General features: G+C 48.2%; 1 protein-coding gene across 7 annotated transcripts in view; it reads left to right on the plus strand.

Moving 5' to 3' along the window:
• The first annotated feature begins 6448 nt into the window (after window positions 1–6448).
• RPUSD3 (RNA pseudouridine synthase D3) overlaps window positions 6449–20206 on the plus strand; it is a 48441-nt gene continuing 34683 nt past the window's right edge. The window contains exons 1-2 of one of the 7 annotated variants that reach the window (XM_085624398.1): window positions 8881–9003; window positions 9786–9874. Coding sequence is in view for 3 of the 7 variants with exons in the window: in XM_085624395.1 (XP_085480521.1) it covers window positions 7317–7321 (5 nt within the window). In the remaining 4 variants the exon portion in view is untranslated. Of the gene's footprint in view, window positions 6728–7202; window positions 7322–8858; window positions 9004–9785; window positions 9875–20206 lie in introns of those variants that run through there. The other 6 variants (XM_085624394.1, XM_085624396.1, XM_085624397.1 and 3 more) reach the window with 6 other exon arrangements.

Consider the following 20206-nt stretch of genomic DNA (forward strand, 5'->3'; position numbering starts at 1 on the left):
TCTATAAGTACATGGAGGCGAGAATTACCGTTGTATTGTCATTTTTCATAGGAGTATTTACTACTTGTTAAAATGTAGGCACCTTAACTTCCCATTTGTTGTCAAGGAGACTATTTTATAAATGTCTATTTAGTGCTATGTTTGTGTTTGTTTTCAGATCAAAAATGTTTGTTGAGTTTCTATGGAGTGGTACCTGTTCCTTGCAACTAGAAGAGGCTGTACTTATATCATGTTTATATGTGAATCTGGACTGCTAGGTTTCAGGGTTTGGTTGTTTTTTCAGAATTGGTGTGTGGGTATTAAAGTCATTTGTATCTACGTTCAGTGTTTGTTTACCTTACAGTAACATGTTTTCTAAAGAATACAAGAAAAGAAGAGAATTCATAATCTAAAAACTCTGTGTCCTTAATAGAATTGAAAATTATTGTTAACAACTGTTGTAAGGTTTTCGATTTTTGTTGGGGAGGGATGTACCATGCCACCAGGCTGGGACTTTACAGGCTACCATGTGTAGCGTCGCGCTCTAGTCTTCAAGGCGCAAGACGGAAAAGGAAGGGGGAGGCCCTGGCGGAGCAGGCAGAGCAAAGCAGTGGCGGCGGAGCGGCGGCGCACCAGAGCCCCCCACGCCGGCAGAGACAAAGCACGCCAGGCAGTCCAAGGGGAGAAGAAGAGTCACCAAGGGGAAGTGCGGAAATGTGCGCCCAACCATCCTCACTCACGATGCCGATCCCCTTCCTACCCAAACCGGGAGAACCGTCAATGAAATGGGAGGACTGGAGAGAATACTTTATGAACTATTTGGAAGCTCTGGAGGACGAGTCTGGAGAAGCATTCCCCAGCAAAAGGAGGAAGAGGATCTTGCTGCACAATCTGGGATCGGATGGGATCAGATTATTTTAGAATATAGTCCCCACGCCGAGGCAGGCGGCAGATGACGACGTGTTCCAGCACGCTATAGACGACTTAAACAAGCACTACAGGCCCGCGGTATGCACGTCCATAGGCAGATATAACTTCCAACAACGGAAACAAGCAGAAGGGGAGTCCATAGATGAATACGTAGCAGCGTTGAGGAAATTGGCAGTCACGTGTAAGTTCGGCACATTACATGATGAATTCATCGAGGACCAAATAGTCATGCACACCACCAACTCGACGATACAGGACAAATTATGGGTTAACGGAGAGGCGACACTTAAAGAGGTGATAGCCATGGTAAAAAAGGCACAGCTATCGAAGAGATGTGCAGAAGCGGCGAAAAAAGAGGCTGTCCCTAGGCCCATGGTGAATAAAGTCACGGAAGCAGAACCACCGGAGGGAGGCAAGGGGGCAACGGGGGACACAAGGACACAGACCAAATGGACGCCCAGACCGGCTCCGGCGAGGAAACCGGGCTCCGAGGGCAAGATCATGTGCTACAGGTGTGGCAGTCTGTCACACCCAGCGTACGACAAGCGATGTCCGGCCTTCAAAGCCAAATGCATGTTTTGTGGGATAACAGGGCATTATGAGAAGGTATGTCGCCGCAAGCAAAAGAGAATAGCTGTCAAATATGTCGCACAAGAAGAGGAGGAAGAAGGAGAAAACGAAGACGACAGTGTGCTGTGCATAGACGAACACGTGCTGGGCATTAATTGCAACCGGTCAAAGAAACCACAATGTGACCTAGTGATTGGAGGTGTTCCAATACAGATGGTCGCTGATTCAGGATCCCCCTACACCATAATACAACGCAACGTGTGGGATGAACACTTCAAGAACCTCCTAGGTGACCATCTGGAGCCCCCAGACATTCGCCCAGTCACTTTCACAGGAGACCCTATCCCCATGGTGGGATACCGCCGTCTGAAATTTGAATTCAAGGAACGACATGCCAGGTGCAAATTATATGTGGCTGAAAAGGGTCCATCGGTTCTAGGATGGCTAGACCAAGGAGATCTAGGTATATAGTTGAACCCTGGTGGTATCACACAAGTCTTAATGACTAGCGATGCACAGCGGCCAGAAGCAGGAAAGCTGAAGGTAGAGTTTCCCAATGTGTTTGGAGGCAAAGTTGGCAAACTAACAAAATTCACACACAGGATCGAGCTCAAATCGGATGCCAAACCAGTGTGCCACAAAGTGAGGAACATCCCACTGGCAATCAGAGAACAGGTGGAACAAGAACTTTACAGACTGGAAGAAAACGGCATCATAGAACCGATAACGAGTGCCGAGTGGTTGGCTCCATTGGTAGTCGCCATGAAACCGAATGGAAAAATACGTCTATGTGTGGACCTGAGGGAGTTGAACAAAAACATCATAGTAGAACGGTTTCCCCTGCCCAGAATAGATGAGATGCTAGCAAAAACCAAAGGAGTGAAGTGGTTCTCGACCATCAATCTCACGTCAGCTTACCACCAGATCGCACTACACCACACCTGCAGGAAGCTAACATCCTTCATAACTCCCTTCGGGTGCTGTCAGTTTCGCAGGATGCCCTTTGGACTGGCCTCGGCGGCAGCCGTATTTCAGAAACTAATGCATGAATTATTTCACGAAGTAGAAGGTGTACAGTACTTTCAAGACGACATCCTGGTGATGGGCATGAACAAAGCGGACCATGATGCCAAGTTGTCTAAAGTTCTACAAGTCCTGGAACACAACAGACTCACGGCAGAATGGGACAAGTGCCAGTTTGGTATGACGTCGGTCACGTACTTGGGGCATGTGATCAGCGACCAAGGCATCACACCCAAACAGTCCAACGTCAAGGCGATATGTGAAGCACCACCGCCGAGGTCCAAGGAGGAAGTCAGGTCGTTCCTAGGCATGGCCGAGTTCTATAGCAAATTCGTATAGCACTTCGCTACGAAGACACACCACTTGCGACAACTTCTAAGAGACAAGACCACATTCGAGTGGACTAAGGAAACACAAGAGGAGTTCCAAAGGATAAAGACGGACATCAGCACGGCCATACCTCTGTGTGGATACAATCCGCAAGCCAGATCGGTATTGACGACAGACGCCAGCGAGCGGGCCTGGGAGCAGTCCTAATGCAGGAGTTGGAAGGAGGTGAACTGTCCACCCTCAGCTTCGCTTCCCGACCGCTGTCACCCACGGAACAGAAGTACAGCGTAATAGAAAAGGAAATGTTGGCAGTAGTCTGGGCCATGGAAAAGTTCCGCCAGTTCCTATGGGGCACGAGATTCAAGCTGAGAACAGACCACAAGCTCCTGATCAAAGTCTTCACATCGTCAGGACATGCCACGGCGACACCCCGCATCGCGAAGATGACGTTGAAATTATTAGACTATAGATATGATGTGGAACACATCCCGGGACAAAGGAACAAAGTAGCCGACTACCTTAGTCGAGCGTCAGCCATGGATGAAGCGCCAAGGACGTCCGAAGAGGAGGATACTAAAGTGGCGTTCATGGAAGATCACGAACGCGTGATCAGTGAACAAGAGTGGAAAGAAGCGTACGAAACCGACACAGACATAGAGGCAGTCAAGCAATGTATAATAAGGGGATGGCCGGAAAAGAGGCATATGGAGGCGGCGCTCAGGAAATTCTTCGAAGTGAGAGAAGAGTTGTCAGTTTGTCACCAAGGGATCTTCCTGAGGAGAGGAGAGAAAGTAGTTCCCCCCAACAAGTTGATCCCACATCTTCTGGCTCTCATCCACGAGGGCCACCTGGGCATCGTAAAGACTAAGATGAGGGCAAAGCAGATGTACTGGTGGCCGGTGATGGATAACCAGATAGAAAGGCACGTGCGAGACTGTGGCCAATGCCAAAGAGCGGACAAGTCTCAGAGCCTGATACGACCACCCCTAGGGAAGTTTAACAACCCAGAGAACCCATGGGAGGACCTATCAATAGACATCCTGGGTCCGATATTGGATGGCCAGGGAGTCCAGAAATATGTGTTAGCAGAATGAAGGTCTGCGTGACAAATTTATGAGGCTAGAAAGACTTAAACGTGCAGAAATGTCAAAGTGGTGGGACGGTGCAACTCTTAAACAATATGTTAAACTTAATAGGATTCCCAGAGGCCTACGTTCACAGATCATCCCAACGTACGATGATTTGGACGAAGACTTCCTTAATATTTGGGAGAAAGAGTTAGTATCAAGCTCAATGAAGCAGATGGATATCTTGATAGAGAATGGCGAAAGGAAAGTTGTGAAGCTTCAAAGTGAAATAGTGATACTAGACAAGACTAATGTGCGGACTATTTGGGCTGATACATCGGCTGCCAAATTATCTACAAATTTTGGACTGATTGGTTGGAATAATAGTTTGATGTTATATACCATTGATATTGGCGGACTTGTATGTGGATGATTTTTCTAAAAGGCATACTTTCACGGAATTAGTGGAGAAACCAGTAGAATATTCGGGGAATACTGCTTTGAAAGCCCTGAAGAAGTCGTAGGGTGTACTACCTGTATGCGACGAAACGCGTTGGTGTAAGGGATTGGAAGAACACTTAACGATTAAAGAACTGGAGAAGCTCAAGAAAGAAATATATTTGTGTTTACTTTTATTATATATTTGCGTATGCTTCAGAAATTGTCAAAATTTGTACCAAACTTTGTTTTGGAAACTTTGGGTGGGTTCGGGTGATTGCCCCCCATTCTTGAATGCACAGCAGGACTTGGTAATTTTACATATTTTATGTAATCTTTTATGAGCGCCTTGTAATAACTCTTTTTTCACCCAACTCTCGTATACTGGTAGATCGGTACTCCAAGTGGCCGGAGGTGGACGTACAAGAAGACATGGACACGGACAAAATATTGAAGTTCCTAACGGCCGTTTTCCTTAGAGAAGGTATACCACGCTCCCTCCTAAGTGACAATGGACCCCAATTTGTATCAGAGAAGTGGAACGCCTACATGGGAAGGAATGGCATTAAGGTTAAACACACATCGATATACCATCCGGCAGGAAACGGACTAGCCGAAAGGTTTAACCGAGTCATTATGGGGTCCGTACAGTCAGCGATTGGGACTGGAAAGGACTGGGAGAAGGAATTGAAGAGCCTGTTGTGGGCGTATAGGATTATACCAACCAGCACGGGATACAGCCCCTTCCAGATCCTAAGGAGTAGAGACCCCTTCATGAAAGACAATGTAGCCTGGAAGGAGTGCACCATCACGAGCAAGTGGTCCCCCGCCGTAGTACACCACAATCTAGAAAAAGAACAGAGACTATACACGGAACACTACAACAAAAGAAGAAATGTCAAGGAGACGGAGCTAGAGAGAGAATGGGTTTGTGTCAAACTAGCCCAGTTAAAGAGGAAAGGGGACAGCAAATTCAGCGCACCCTTGCAGGTGGAAGAAGTTTATAACCGGTCAGCTCTACTGAGCGATGGGAAGGTGTGGTCACAGGACAGGATGTCCAAGTGCAATAAGATCATGCAATGGAACGGAAGAGAAAGAGGACAAGTGATATCTCCCCGGACTCAAGGGACTGAAACCAACCCGGTGGACGCAACCACAGGCAGCCCCGGAGAAGGGGGAAGAGATGCAGAAGCAGAAGGGGGGAGTGAACTGAGTGCCACGGAACTCTCGGAAATCTACAGTGGATCTCCCAACAGGGGAGTTCCCCCAAGTACTGAAGGTGGAGAAGCGAGAAGCTACCAAGAGGGTACCGAGCACACTCCAGGCCCCCCGGTGAGACGCACCCGTACCGGAAGGACAGTGGTGAGACCGTCGAAGTTTAGAGACTTTGAGATGGGAGACGGAAGGGAGTATGCACGCAAGTAGAAGTATCTTTTAGAAAAATGTTATCCGTAAAGAAAGGAGATATGTAGCGTCGCGCTCTAGTCTTCACGTCTATGTGATGACGTAGAGCGCGGCGGCCATTTTGGGTGCCGATACTAGGCGCCGAGCCCGGGAACGCGTCGGAATTTCCCCGGCGCTCTCCCTCCAATGTTTAATGTTATAAATTAATAAACCTATACTTACCTGCAATCAAACTGTGTATGGGCTGTGCTTCCAACCCCAGAGCACCCACGCTACACGATGCACCCTTTTTGCTGGCCGCAGTGTCAGGATATCAATAAAGGCTGCCAGAGAACTTGGGCTCAGTGCCCCCAGCTGATGCCGGTTTGGCCTTGTGGGGGCCTCTACCACAGATTACAGTAATTACTTGAAGAGTAACATTAGGAAACTAGTCATTTTAACCAAAAAAAGTTCCACAGGGCTGCAGAAAACTTCCCTAGGAGTATTAAACCTCATGTTCAGTGTAGTGATTTTATCTTTAGAAAGACCCAGAGATTTAGACAACATGCAAACAATCAAGGAACGTTTAGTTGTTACGAGTCAAATAATATTTTTTTAACTTAAATGAAAGATTTCAAGTGGGCCTGCCTTAATAGCAGATCCGTGGGATCAATCCCACTGTTAAGTAGTATAACCGTGCTCACTCCAAGATGGCCGCCGAGATGAACATTGAGCACAGTGACCCTGCATGGGGCGGGCTCGGTTACTGTTCATGACACAAGGCTGGCTCGGGGCTTCGGTTCCGGGTCGGAACAGGAGAGGGTGCTGCAGTGTCCTCGCGTGCCTCTGACACCAGGAGCTACAGGTGAAGATGTCCTGAAGGCATGGTCTGCTGTTTTTAAAAATATCTGTATTGATCCTGCATAATTACAAAGTTGTACTTGGACACACATAGGGAGGTGATTCTGTGCCTCAAAAAAGGAGGCAGACAGCGCGAGAGCACACAGGTTCGTTTATACGAACAAGTCTGTTGGAATTGACGAGTGTGAATAAATCGTGGAGTTAGACTTGGATTGGGGCACATGTGTGCAGTTTGACATGTGTGAGACTGTTCCGGGAGTGCTTGAATTTGGATTTTGTGAACGTGCTCAAAAGTTCCTTTTGTCCAGTTATTTTTGCTTTGCATTCTGGGAGTTGTAGTCCTAATTTTATAATGGGTTGAACTGGCGGCAGGGCCTTGAAAGCAAAGCAAAAACCTGGAGTGAATGAGTTACTCACTCGTGGACTTAAGAGACTTTGGAGCTCTGAGTTTTATGGAGTGTACGGTTAGGTTCAGATTTTGACAATGGGAGACAAGGACTATGGAATATATTTAGAGGATTGGGGAGGAACGCTTGGTAGAGGCCCTGGAAAGACTGGGCGGTGCTTGTGGAGACACTGGAAGATCCGGACAGTAGAGCCAGGAGGAGACGGCCATAGAGGCACTATTTCTTTATTTAATTGATGTTTTTATAAAGGCGAAAGAGAAGCACATAGCATTTTAACAACAACAAAAAAGATAATGAAGGCAGGTAAAGAAGATCTCCGCGCAGGGACATGAGGTAAAGAGCACTGGAACAAGGTACACTTTCTTGGGAAAGTATAGGCAAGGAGAAAGTAGTTTAAGGGCGGTTTAAAGGGTATGAAGAACGTCTCCACGCAGGGAGATCAAGTACTGGAGTTAAGGCAATGGAAAGTTTGCTGGGATTGGGGAAAGAATTGTAAATTAAAACACACGTCTGACAAAACGTACATTAGACTAAGAAAGATTTTGATACAGAAAATGCGGACGTTAAGTAAATTAAGGGCTTGCCATATCATGCTGTTTGATTAGGGGCTGGAGGCATGCAAAGCCTGGACTTTGACCTTCGGAGACAAACCCATTTCTCGGATTTATCCTCGACTGTGTCATCCAGTCCATGGCTTTTCTTTCCATTCTGATACTTGTAGTCCTGTTCATACCTGGAGACACAGAGAGGTACCAGGAGACAATGGCACAGGAGGCGTGGTTAGAAGAATGTTCCTTAAGTTATTGACCTTACAAGAATGAAAGACTGAGTTTGTGTTACCGGGATTTAAAAATAATGTGGAAACATTTTAGCACAGGCTCTGCTCAAGATGCACGTTATAGGCATATGTTAGAGAAATAAGAGGCCTGTTTTAGAGAAATGGTTGACATGTTTTATATTTCATAAAGGGAGGGGCTGGAGCCAGGCTTTTTGAGGGTTCTTGGTGATGTGGGTATGAAAGTGATGCTTCGTTGGATGAATCTAAACTACTTTGTGTTTGCTGAGAGATGTGGATCATTCCCCTTGGTATCAAAAGAACCACTCCTAGATCTGGACTTGTTTATTCTGTAGGTGACTATGATAAGAAACATTTGTTGGTTGTCAAGTTCAGGCAGAGATAGGCACTTGACACCCAGGTGTGGCTGAACGTGATATATCTCTGAGCTGCATCAAGTCTTTAATGTTGGAAAACTTTGAGTATATTTTGTGCACTGGTGATTTTTGATATCGTGGAGAGCCATCAGTTCTCCAACTGGCTCCATACAAATGTTGAAAATCATGGTGGAGAGGATGTATCGTTTTGGTATTCTGCATATTAAGGGTCACCGCTGGGATCTCGCAGCTGGACGAGCTGGTGCCAGTTAAACATTTAGTAAGACCACTATAATACATAACTAAACCTCACACATTTTGAACAGTGTTGATCTTGGCTGTCGAAGCTAAAATAAGATTTGTTATTGCAAGCTTTTTTCGGATTTCTAAAATACATTGTGGTTGCATCGTGTGGTAAATTCTGTTATTATCTTGCTTCCAGACACTATAATGTACTGAAAACTGGGTGGCATTACAATTGAAAACTCTTTTCCGCCTGGCCTAATGTATCGTCATCTTCTGCTACTCCATCTCCTTTAGCAACAGGACTACCTCACAAGTAGTTCGCACTACTTAAAAGATTCATTTATTCATGCAGGGGTCAGCATGTATTGTGATGTTGAGGGCATCGCTCTCGACTTATTTGGTCATTATCTCTGTGCTGGTATGACTTGTCAGACAACACATAGAGATAACATATTTAAAATATTTTTCCCAGTCCTCTGCCAGTTCACTAACAGGTGCCACCGGAATCAGCTGCCTGGTGTTGATGAAGTGGAGTGGGTTGGAGAAGTGATGGATGGCTTTAGAGAAATGCAGACAGTCCTTAGCAATCTACCAAAATAAAATCATCAGCTAAAAATGTAAGGAAAGAAAGAACACATAAAATGCCAAGAATAATCTCGAACACCTCATCTCCCTTTTTGAGACTCTCCAAACTATATTATAGTCAGTAAATTCTTCTAGCCTACTCTGTGTTCTTTAGCAAGTGCTGCATAATAACTCTGATTTTAGCTCTCCAAGGGTTCTGATGGTGCTCACACATACCTTCATGTTGTACAAATAATATGTCTGCCTCATCCAGAATCATTTGCTAGATCAGGACCTTTGTACATCATCGAAAATGCCTTGGAGACGATAGCATCTTGCGTTTGTTATATGTTTTGTGAAACATTTTGATAATTTTCTATCCTTGTTGAGTACTGATGTACGGTCGCCCTTAAGATTGCTTTTCTTTCGCCTTCCCTTCACTTGCCCGAGTGAGATTCCCTCTATAATTAATTACAAAGACTAACCTTACTTTTTCTTCTTTCCTTTTTAGGTCTCGCCTGACCCAGCGCATGCGCTGGTCTGGCGAGACTTATTGAGAGGGCTCCAAAAAGTGCTACCAGGCCAGCCTAGAGCTACAGTGCATGTGCGCGGGCGCGCGCGCTGCTTTTACCGCGATTACTTTCACTTTCTCGGCCGAACGGCCGCTTTGATGTTTGATCGCGTTTGCGATCACTTTCACTTTCGCGGCCGCAGGGCATGCCAATAGGTCTCGCTTTTGGGACCTTATAAGTGTTTAGTTATGCAACTGTTGCATGGCTAAACGTTTATAAGGTCCCAAAGGCGAGTCCTATTGGCTATGCCAATGCTTGTTAAGTTCTGTGGCTGAAGCTAATGGATAAATGATGCTGCCTACGATGTAGCCTGTCAGGGCTTTACCTCGAACTGGGAAGGACCACCTGCAAAGTAAGTTACATGGTGTCTCTATTTTGGAAAGTGATTGGAAGGGCTCAGTGCCTGGCTTTTATGGAGAGCCACCCACAACCCCCGCGTGCATTCTTGAATTACTTAGAAATCCTGCAAGACAGCAAAGTCCAGCTCTTCACTGGAGTTATCTTTTTACAATTCATGCACCCTGTGTGGTTTTTAAAGAACTCTTGATTCTGTTATGTGTTGATGCTATTGAATTCAACACATGAGCCATGTATAATGCTCCTTTTGCGGTTTAATTGCGATAGCAATGCCACTTCCTGTGTTGGCGATGAATTGCGGTCTGAAAGCAGACCATAATTAAGAAATTAGAAAGTGCTTTGGTTTCTTGTATTTGCAATTGAATGGTAACTGTTTCCTTCATACTTTTTTCTGTGGAATGGTAAGAGCTTCAGGTTCCATGGACGTTTTCTATTCTTCAAATTTGGATTTTTATTTTTTTGGAAAGATGCATTAAGCAAGGAAGGCACCCACTCCGGATACATTAATAACTTTATTTGGTGTTACAAAAACATAACAATATTGTATAAAACACAAACGTTCAATAAATACATTTGTAAGAAGAGCACTACAGGCGGGAGGAGCCTAGCGCGCAACCAAGATGGCCGCGTAGGTGCGAGGCTCCCGAGGACCTCCGCAACCTCCTACGTTTATCCTGTCTTCATCCTGCATCGGTTGAGGGGAATGTGTCGGTGAGCCTGAGCCGAGGTGGTACCCGTTTCCCGTTTTCGAATCGGACCTCGGGTGCCGGAGTGAGCACCGATTGAAGTTTGCGGCCTACTTCTCTCCTGACCCCGGATTCGTGTGTGGGGGCGACCCAGTGGCAAAGTGAACAACAACGGCGGGCTGGGCCTGGCGAGTCGCGTACCCCTCACTTTCACTTTCGCGCCCCCTTGCCGTTTTCGCAAGTGGGATCACGGCGCTCTTTGTGTTGGGGTGGCCTCGCTGGGAGACCCTGCCTGCCTGCCTGCCTGCTGCGGCCCGCTCTGCCGTCCTGGGGTGGCCCCCCGGAGCTCGTGGCCTTGATTGCTTGCTCTCCACTGCGTGGCTGGTGCGGGTTTGAGACCCGCGACGATGGCCACGAAGCAGGATGGGGATCGGTTAAAGGCCAAGTCAACCCGGCGTGGCGCCGCACATCAGGCCAACATCATGGAACGCTACACCCTCCCGAAGGGGTCTCCCGGCGGATCGCACAAGTCCTCTGAGTGCCCCCCCGGATGCCCCGGATATGCCCACGGATCTGTCTCTGCAAGACGTCATGAGCGCCATTGCTGAAATGAAGGCCTCGGTGGGCCAGCAGTTCGACACTTTAGCGCACAAATTCGACGCGGTCCTCATTGATGTCAACCTTGTGAGAGCTGATCTCTCCAAGACTAACGACCGGGTCGATTCTTTGGCCCACACCGCGTCGGGCCTCACGACTGAGGTGGCGGCCCTTCAAACGGAGGTGCACCGGCTCCGTCAGGCGAGTGCGCTCATGGATCGGCGCCTGGAGGACTCCAAGAGCCGGGCCCGGAGGAATAATATCCGCATCATCGGAGTGCCCGAGGGACGGGAGGAGTCGGCGGCGGATCTCTTTGTGGAGGACCTGATCACTACCCATCTCCAGCCTCGAGGACTGAGTAAATTCTTTGCCGTGGAGAGGGCCCATAGAGTTCCCGGGGGCAGATCGAAGGTTGGAGCCCCTCCGCGGCCTCTTATTGCCCGTATCTTTAACTTTCGGGACAGGGACGCGATTTTGCAAGCTTCCAGACTGCAAGGGCCGATTAAGCTGGAGAACATGGAGGTGAACTTTTATCCTGACTTCACCCAAGCGGTCCAGAAGCAGAGACTGAGTTTCCTGGGCGTCAAGCGGCGGCTTCGAGGCATGAACTTAAAATACGCCATGCTCTTCCCGGCCAGGCTGCGGGTGGAGGTGGATGGTCGCACTCACTTTTTTGACCGTCCTGAAACGGCCGGGGACTGGCTGGACACTTTGTCTGGGGGTCATGATCGGGAGGGCGGGGGGGGGGGGGCTGCGGGAGGAGACTGCCCACCGGACCGGGTCTGAGGTACTGATGCCGGGGCTCACTACGGATGATGCTGCCACTTTCGGCCAAGCTTAGGGTCTTTTGTTTGTTGTACTCGTCTTCCCTCCTTTGGAGGCGGTGCGCGGTCTTGAGGGGGTACTCTTTCCTCCTCTAGGGGGTCTAACTAGTTCCAATTATATAGGGGCGACAGGCACACTGCAAGTTGGGGGGGCTGTCTGGGCTCATGCAGGGGTGCAGGGAGGGGGGAGTTTTGTTGGGGCGGTTGGGTTGGGGTGGGGTATTGTTCATTTGTACCACAAGGCAAAAGTATTGTTGTGCTATTCCTAAAGTGCTCTCGGGGGGACGATTGATCGCTTTCGGCTATGATGGGGGGTAGGGGACTGAGTCTTTTGTCCTGGAATGTTAATGGACTGGGGGACAGGATAAAACGGGGTGTGGTCCTGCAGTTCCTGAAACGAATTTCACCTGATATAGTTTTTCTGCAGGAGACACACCTCATTGGCAACTCCTTTCGTGCTATGAATCGACGGGGCTACCGCCTTCTGGCCCATTCAGGCTTTACGTCTGGTTCAAGGGGTGTGGGCATTATGGCTAAAACGTCGCACCCGTTGGAAGTTGATGAGGTGCTCCATGATGACAGGGGACGCTACACGGTTCTGGTGGGTAGAATGGAGGGCAGAGTGATTGTTTTTGTTTCTGTCTATGTCCCGCCAGGGTTGCAAACGACTACTTTTGCGGATCTGGGGCGCCTCCTCCTTGGCCTTCCGGAGGGGATTCTAGTGGTTGGGGGGGATTTTAACGCTGTGGTTTCCGGAATTGAGGACCGTCACCCCCCCAGGGATCTCCCCCGTGCCCAAGCGTGGTTGTCTGGCCTCTTGGATACCTTGGGGCTGGTGGATTGTTGGCGTTTGAAACACCCTACACAGAAACAGTACACCTTTCATTCCGGGGCCCATGGCAGTCTCTCAAGGCTAGATTATGTCCTGGTGCCGGCGGCGCATGCGGGGAGGATCGGGGAGGTGCGCCATTTGGCGCGGGGTATTTCGGACCACTCCCCGCTCCTGTTGCACTTCGACATTCTCCCGAGGGGGGAGGGTAGGGTGGTCCCGATTAATCCCTGGTACCTGCGTGACCCCACCATTCGCGCAGAGTTGGTTAAATCCCTTACGCGATATTTTGACGATAATGTGGGGTCTGTGTCATCGGCGGTCTCTCTGTGGGAGGCGTTCAAGACGGTCCTCCGGGGGGAGGCCCTGTCCCTTATTTCCCATTCCCGGAAACGCGAGCGGGAGGAGGTGACCCGTGTTGAAACTGAGATAACCGAGTTGGAGGGTGATCTAGCATGGGGGGGTGACGGATGACAAATTACATGTTCTCCGACTCAAGCAGGCGGCCTATAAGGCCCTCGTCACGGAGGCGGCCAGGGGCCTCAATAGAGAGCAACAGGGGAGACTGTATGATGTGGGTGATAAGGCTGGGAAATTGATTGCGTGGCTGGATAAAAAGGAGAGCGAGTCGAGTTGTCCCGTCGATTGAGAAACTGGATGGTGTGTGTGTCACTGAACCGGGAGAAATTGTTGATTGCTTCGCTGAATATTTCCGTGGGGTGTATTCCCCGGTGTCCTCCCGCTCGGAAGAGGATTCTCATGCCCTGCTCAGGGATATCGCGCTGCCTTCCCTTTCGGAGGAGGACAGAGTGTCGTTGGACGCCGCCCCAACGTCTGAGGAGATTGCCCTCGCCATACGTTCGGTCGCCTCCGGCAAGGCCATGGGTCCTAATGGCCTTCCCATCGAATTGTACAAACTACGACCGGATACGCTGGCGCCGCATCTCCGTTCTATGTTCCTCGCGGCCCGTTCGGCGGGTTCCCTCCCGCTAGACCAGCGTCAGGCTACTATCGTGGTTATTCACAAGGAGGGGAGGCCGCGGGACCGGGTCACGTCCTACAGGCCCATTTCGCTGCTGAATGCGGAACCCAAAATTCTCGCCAAGGTGTTGGTCAATCGGCTGGTTGGCGTGGTGTGCAATCTGATTCACCAGGATCAGTCCGGTTTTATCCCTCATCGCAACACTGCGCTCAACCTGCGGCGCTTGCATGGGGTGCTCGCGCGTGTCCCGTTCATACGGGAGCCGGCCATTTTGGCGTCCCTGGACGCCACTATGGCGTTTGACACACTTGAGTGGCCATATATTTGGGCGACGCTGGCGAAGTTTGGGTTTGGCCCGGGATTCATCGGTTGGGTGAAATTGTTGTATTCCGGACCGCTGGCGCAGGTGGCTGTAAACGGTAGAGTGTCGGCTCCGTTTGAGCTGGGCAGGGGCACGCGGCAGGGCTGCCCGTTATCGCCGCTCCTCTTCGCGCTTGCCTTGGAGCCCCTGGCGGAGTGGCTGCGGTGGCATCCTTCTATCCGTGGTCTCCGATGGACCCCCGAGTATGAGGACCGCGTATCTCTTTACGCTGATGATATTCTTTTGTACCTGGCTTCCCCGCGTAAATCGCTGATAGTACTGGTTGATGTATTGCACTCATTTGGCCTCAACTCCGGCCTAGTCATCAATTGGCCTAAATCTTGTGTGTATGTCCTCTCTGGGGAGGCTCCTATCCTTCCGCGGGGTTGTCCTATCCAGATTGCCCCGCGGGGATTTAGGTACCTGGGTATCTTCATTACCCTGGACGCGGAGGCCCGGTATAAACAGAACTTGCTTCCCCCCCTCCAGCGCCTGAAGGATGATGTCGCGCGTTGGAGGCGCTTGCCGCTCTCGCCACTCGGCCGGGCGGCATTGTTTAAGATGATGTCGCTGCCACGTTTCCTGTACGCCTTACAGAACACCATGGACGTTGTCCCGGCGCGCTACTTTCGCGAGGTGGAGAGTTTGCAGCGCCGCCTGTTCTGGGAGGGTAGACCGCGTATCGCCCTGGCGAAGCTGACGCTCCCGTGGTACGACGGGGGGGTTGCCCTCCCAGACATCAAGCGATATAACTGGGCCTCCCAGCTGGCCGCGATAAATCACGGCCTTTACGGGCCTGCTCTAAACCCGGCCTTTGAGATGGATAAAATGTTACTGCCGGGCGGCGACTATAATCGGGCGCTTTATTCTAGCTCGCTCGACGCACGTCTGACGGGCCCCACGCGGGTCATGGTGCGAGTGTGGCACGCGGCTAACTTGGCGATGGGGTGGAAGGATCGTTTGACCCGGGCGACGCCACTATACACATCTGAGCGGCTGGGCTCCCTGTGGACCTCGAAGGGCTTTGAGAAGTGGGACATGATAGGCATCAGCAGGGTGGGCGATCTCTGGACGAGGGGGGGATTCAAAACGTTCGATGTGCTGCAGACGGAATTCCAGTTGCAGGACAGGGAGTACTTTCGATATATGCAGATCCGTCATGCGTTGTGCTCCGTATTCCCGGACGTTGCCTCCATCCCGGAGTACTCCCCTCTGGAGGATAGAGTGCTAGATGGGCATGTACCGGACGGCACGATTTCATTAATTTACAAAAAACTCATCAATGATCGCTCGGGACTGCTGACTGGCCTTCGTGAGGCGTGGGGGGCTGATGGATTGGAGCTGGATGACGAGGACTGGGTGTCTGCGGTGGCCTCCCCGAAAGAGGTGGCCATACCGGCTCGCCTTCGCTTCGTCCAGCTCAAGATACTCCATAGGGTCTATGTTACGGGGCCGAGTCTGATGCGTATGGGCTATGCTGTGGACGGGTTGTGTAAGCGTGGGTGTGGTTCTTTGGGGACCTTTCTCCATATATTGTGGGAATGCCCGGAGGCGGCGCGATTCTGGCGTGGTTTGCACGAGGTTTTGCAGGCAGTTACGCATGTGCCGCTGCTACCCGAGGCGAGGAGATGTCTCCTGAATGTGTGGGAGCCAACCGACTACTCAGTGCCGCAGACGTGGTGGGTGACTCTGGGATATATGGTGGCCAAGCGTGATATTGCGCAATTGTGGGGTTCCCAGAGGTCGCCGACTGTCTCGGCGTGGAAGGACAACATGGATTGGTGTATGTTTCGGGAAATGGTGGTGTATGTTGCGAGAGGTAAGCCTGGGAAATGGGTGAAAGTGTGGGGCCCCTGGAACGCCTACCGTGGGGGAATCTGTACCCCGCCGCTGATGCCTGATCCGTCACCGGCCCCGTCTCCTTAGCCTGCTTGTCTTCCTGGTTCTGGGCATTGAGTTCACTTTGTCTCCGTCCCGACCTATCCCCCCCCCCTTGATATTCCTGTGGATCGGTAGGGTCCCCCCCAGGGAAGCACATGCTATTGTTTCCGATTGTGGGTTGCCTTGTGGACTTGTTTCTTCGTTATTTATATAAAAATGAAACCGTTGTGTGGGGTCCCGATGGTGTGGCTGCCAACGCTTCTTTCAACTCCTGTGATCTTTCTTCTGCCGCAGCGTGTGTTCTACTGTTTGTATTATATGCTCTTTCTGTTTGCTAGCGGCCAGCCTGAAGGTTGTAGGCCCATCTTTGTATATCTTTTGGAATCTGTAATAAACGGTTTCAAAAAAAAAAAAAAAAAAAAAAAAAGAGCACTACAACCTAATGAAAAAGAGAATTTTTTAAAGACAGGAAAGTATCAATTTCGTCATTGGTCGCAAATGTGCCCTCCACAACCGAATCTAAAACAAGTTTATCAATGGCTGCAAACCCTTTTCAATTTATGCAATTCATTTTGCACATTTAAATACCTCTGCTTTCATAAATCCAGCAAAGTCGCTTGCTAACTAACTTCTGTCCTAACTGTTAATGCAATGCAAGACAATATCACAGCACTTTTCAATTGCAAGACTCAGCGATGAGGGTTATATATATTTTTATGTTCCTTTACGCAGTTTGAAAAACTATTTGAAAGATGGGCAATGTCTACGCATACATTTCAGCAGGTCGCTTCATTAGGTCGAGCGCTGCTTAGGATGACCTCTTGGAATCACTCCGGACTTTTTGGGAAACTCGTGCATGTACTGCACTGTTTCCAATGAGCACTCGTGCATGTATGGTGTTTAACTCGCGGGAGCGAGCAGCTGTGCCATCTGTTTGCAATTATCACTTTCGCGGCCGTGCTTGTTAAAGTAAATGACTCTTCTGTGGCTTTGAGTGAGAAGCGGGCACACAGTGACTTTATTCAGTGGGAATTCCCTCCAGATGTGAGCACCCTCTTCTTGCTCAATTAAAGAAACCCCTATAAGCCGAAAGGAAACACAAGCCAGCACAAAGTCTGTGTGCGCACCTCGATGTATTTCCACGTTTTCTATTATGAAATGCAACTCTATAGACCGGTTCAAGCTTCCATCGCGTACAATAGATGAAACTTTGTTGAGTACAGTGCTAAATATGATAAGAATCAAGGTTCACTTTCTCTCTCTGTTTTCCTGCCCCCTTTCTTTCTTTCACCTCTTTGTATCTTCCCTCTCTGTTCACATTTGCCCCCCTTTTTCACACTCCCAATTTGTCTTACTGGCTCGCGTTCTTTCTCCCTTTCGCTCTCTTTGTCTCTGCCTCCTATTTCTCCTCTTTTCTTTCATCATAGTCTTTATTTCCACCTCCATATCCCCCTTTCTCTTCTTGTTTTCTTTCTAGTTTCCAGCGTCTCCTTTCAGTCTCATTGTCATCTCTCTCCCTTCTGTCTCCCTTCTCTACCTCTTTCCTCTCTCCCCTTCATTTATTTCATACTCCATATCTCTCTCCTCCTCCTCCTCCTCCTCTGTTTTATTCATTCTCTTTCTTACACAAACTGGCGCGCGCAGAAGTCCTACTCCGTTTTATTTTACACTTCTGTCGAGTATTAATTAAGTTCACACAAATCCTTGTTTCTAACGCCACAACGAATAGGCAAACTTTGGGTCTGTAAACAAAACTGAAAAATATCCCTCTGGACCTATATTTCTTTTACTTAGCAATTAATTTCTTGTGGGTTCACATGAAGAAGAGACAACCAATTGTATATTTACATTCCAACTAGTGAGTTTATTTTTTTATATTGTTTTTAAGATATTTTGCTTATTTATATACATTTTTACTTGTTTATATACATTTTTTCTCAAATAAACATCGGATTGTTTTCTTATTCCTAAACACAATCTATACAGTGATATTTTGAATTGCTCTGTGCTCATTCAATTTTATCAACACAATGTTTAAAGTTATAGGCTAAAACCTCTCTCCTATGATTTGAGAGAAATCCCCACAGCAATCACTCCTCTGTTCATACCACATGCATTTCACTATCATACGACACATTCACACTGCACCCCAGATATGCACCAACGATGTTGCTGGACTAGCCAGGACTGGGCCAGATGCTCGACCCTTTAATTATGATGCAAAAAAACTGGGGTGTGACACTCTGTCTGGTCGACGCACGTTTCGGTGGATCTAATTTATTTTCTTGCCACCTTCTTCAGGACCTTTTGTTTGCGCGTTTATCGCGGGCAAAGATGAGGGGATTGTTATTCTGTTGTGTACTGTTATACACGTAGTGAAAGTCTTCCTCTCAGTTAATATTACTGATGTCGTTCTTCTTCTTTCCCAAATATGGTCAATGCTTTGTCGGTCCGGGTTGTGATCCTAGGAGTCAGTTTCGCATATCTTCATAAATTTATATGTTCTCTCTTTTCCCTTCCATATTTTCAAGCCTTTCTTACAGTATTGATGACTCACCAGCCCTTAAGAACTATTCTCGGTGCTGTATAGTTTAGTCTTTATTGTAAACAGCAAGGTATTACTTCTTTCCGTTTCTTTGTTCTTTGGATAGTTGCATTGTGCTGTAAGGGGATGGCTGGTACCAATCTTGTTTTGAGCTCTATCGGCGGTTTCGCATTCTCCTTCGGCAGCTTGGTAAACAGACTCCGGCCTCCAATGATTGGAGGCCGGAGTCTGTTTACCAAGCTGCCGAAGGAGAATGCGAAACCGCCGATAGAGCTCAAAACAAGATTGGTACCAGCCATCCCCTTACAGCACAATGCACAATGAAACGGAAAGAAGTAATACCTTGCTGTTTACAATAAAGACTAAACTATACAGCACCGAGAATAGTTCTTAAGGGCTGGTGAGTCATCAATACTGTAAGAAAGGCTTGAAAATATGGAAGGGAAAAGAGAGAACATATAAATTTATGAAGATATGCGAAACTGACTCCTAGGATCACAACCCGGACCGACAAAGCATTGACCATATTTGGGAAAGAAGAAGAACGACATCAGTAATATTAACTGAGAGGAAGACTTTCACTACGTGTATAACAGTACACAACAGAATAACAATCCCCTCATCTTTGCCCGCGATAAACGCGCAAACAAAAGGTCCTGAAGAAGGTGGCAAGAAAATAAATTAGATCCACCGAAACGTGCGTCGACCAGACAGAGTGTCACACCCCAGTTTTTTTGCATCATAATTAAAGGGTCGAGCATCTGGCCCAGTCCTGGCTAGTCCAGCAACATCGTTGGTGCATATCTGGGGTGCAGTGTGAATGTGTCGTATGATAGTGAAATGCATGTGGTATGAACAGAGGAGTGATTGCTGTGGGGATTTCTCTCAAATCATAGGAGAGAGGTTTTAGCCTATAACTTTAAACATTGTGTTGATAAAATTGAATGAGCACAGAGCAATTCAAAATATCACTGTATAGATTGTGTTTAGGAATAAGAAAACAATCCGATGTTTATTTGAGAAAAAATGTATATAAACAAGTAAAAATGTATATAAATAAGCAAAATATCTTAAAAACAATATAAAAAAATAAACTCACTAGTTGGAATGTAAATATACAATTGGTTGTCTCTTCTTCATGTGAACCCACAAGAAATTAATTGCTAAGTAAAAGAAATATAGGTCCAGAGGGATATTTTTCAGTTTTGTTTATAGTATTTTTCCCCCTGATCCCTGACCTAAAATAGAACCTTTAAGGGGGTTACCTTTCTCTAATTGAAACTTTGGGTCTGTTACAGCTCAGGCCGTTTCATTCAGCATGGCCACGGGATGCCCACCCGAGTCAGTTCGCAGCAGTAGTCTGTTTTTCAGATTCATTGTTGAGAACTAACCCCTTGGCCCCCCTGCTGTGACAAATCCTGCAGCTGAAGCAAGTTATTATCGCTTCTGGGCCAAAGTCGGTGTGCACCCGTGCTAATAAACACACAAGCCACCCGATATCCATCGCAGGAGTCAAGCATTACACAGAAGCAAGAATACTCGCAAGAGGAGCTTTGTTACATACAGAGGGGGTGTGTGTGTGGGGGGGTACTGTTCACACTCCATGTGTTTTATTTTCTTCA

The sequence above is a fragment of the Triturus cristatus genome, chromosome 9 (genome assembly GCF_964204655.1).
Source record: "Triturus cristatus chromosome 9, aTriCri1.1, whole genome shotgun sequence".
NCBI classification, from domain to species: domain Eukaryota; kingdom Metazoa; phylum Chordata; class Amphibia; order Caudata; family Salamandridae; genus Triturus; species Triturus cristatus.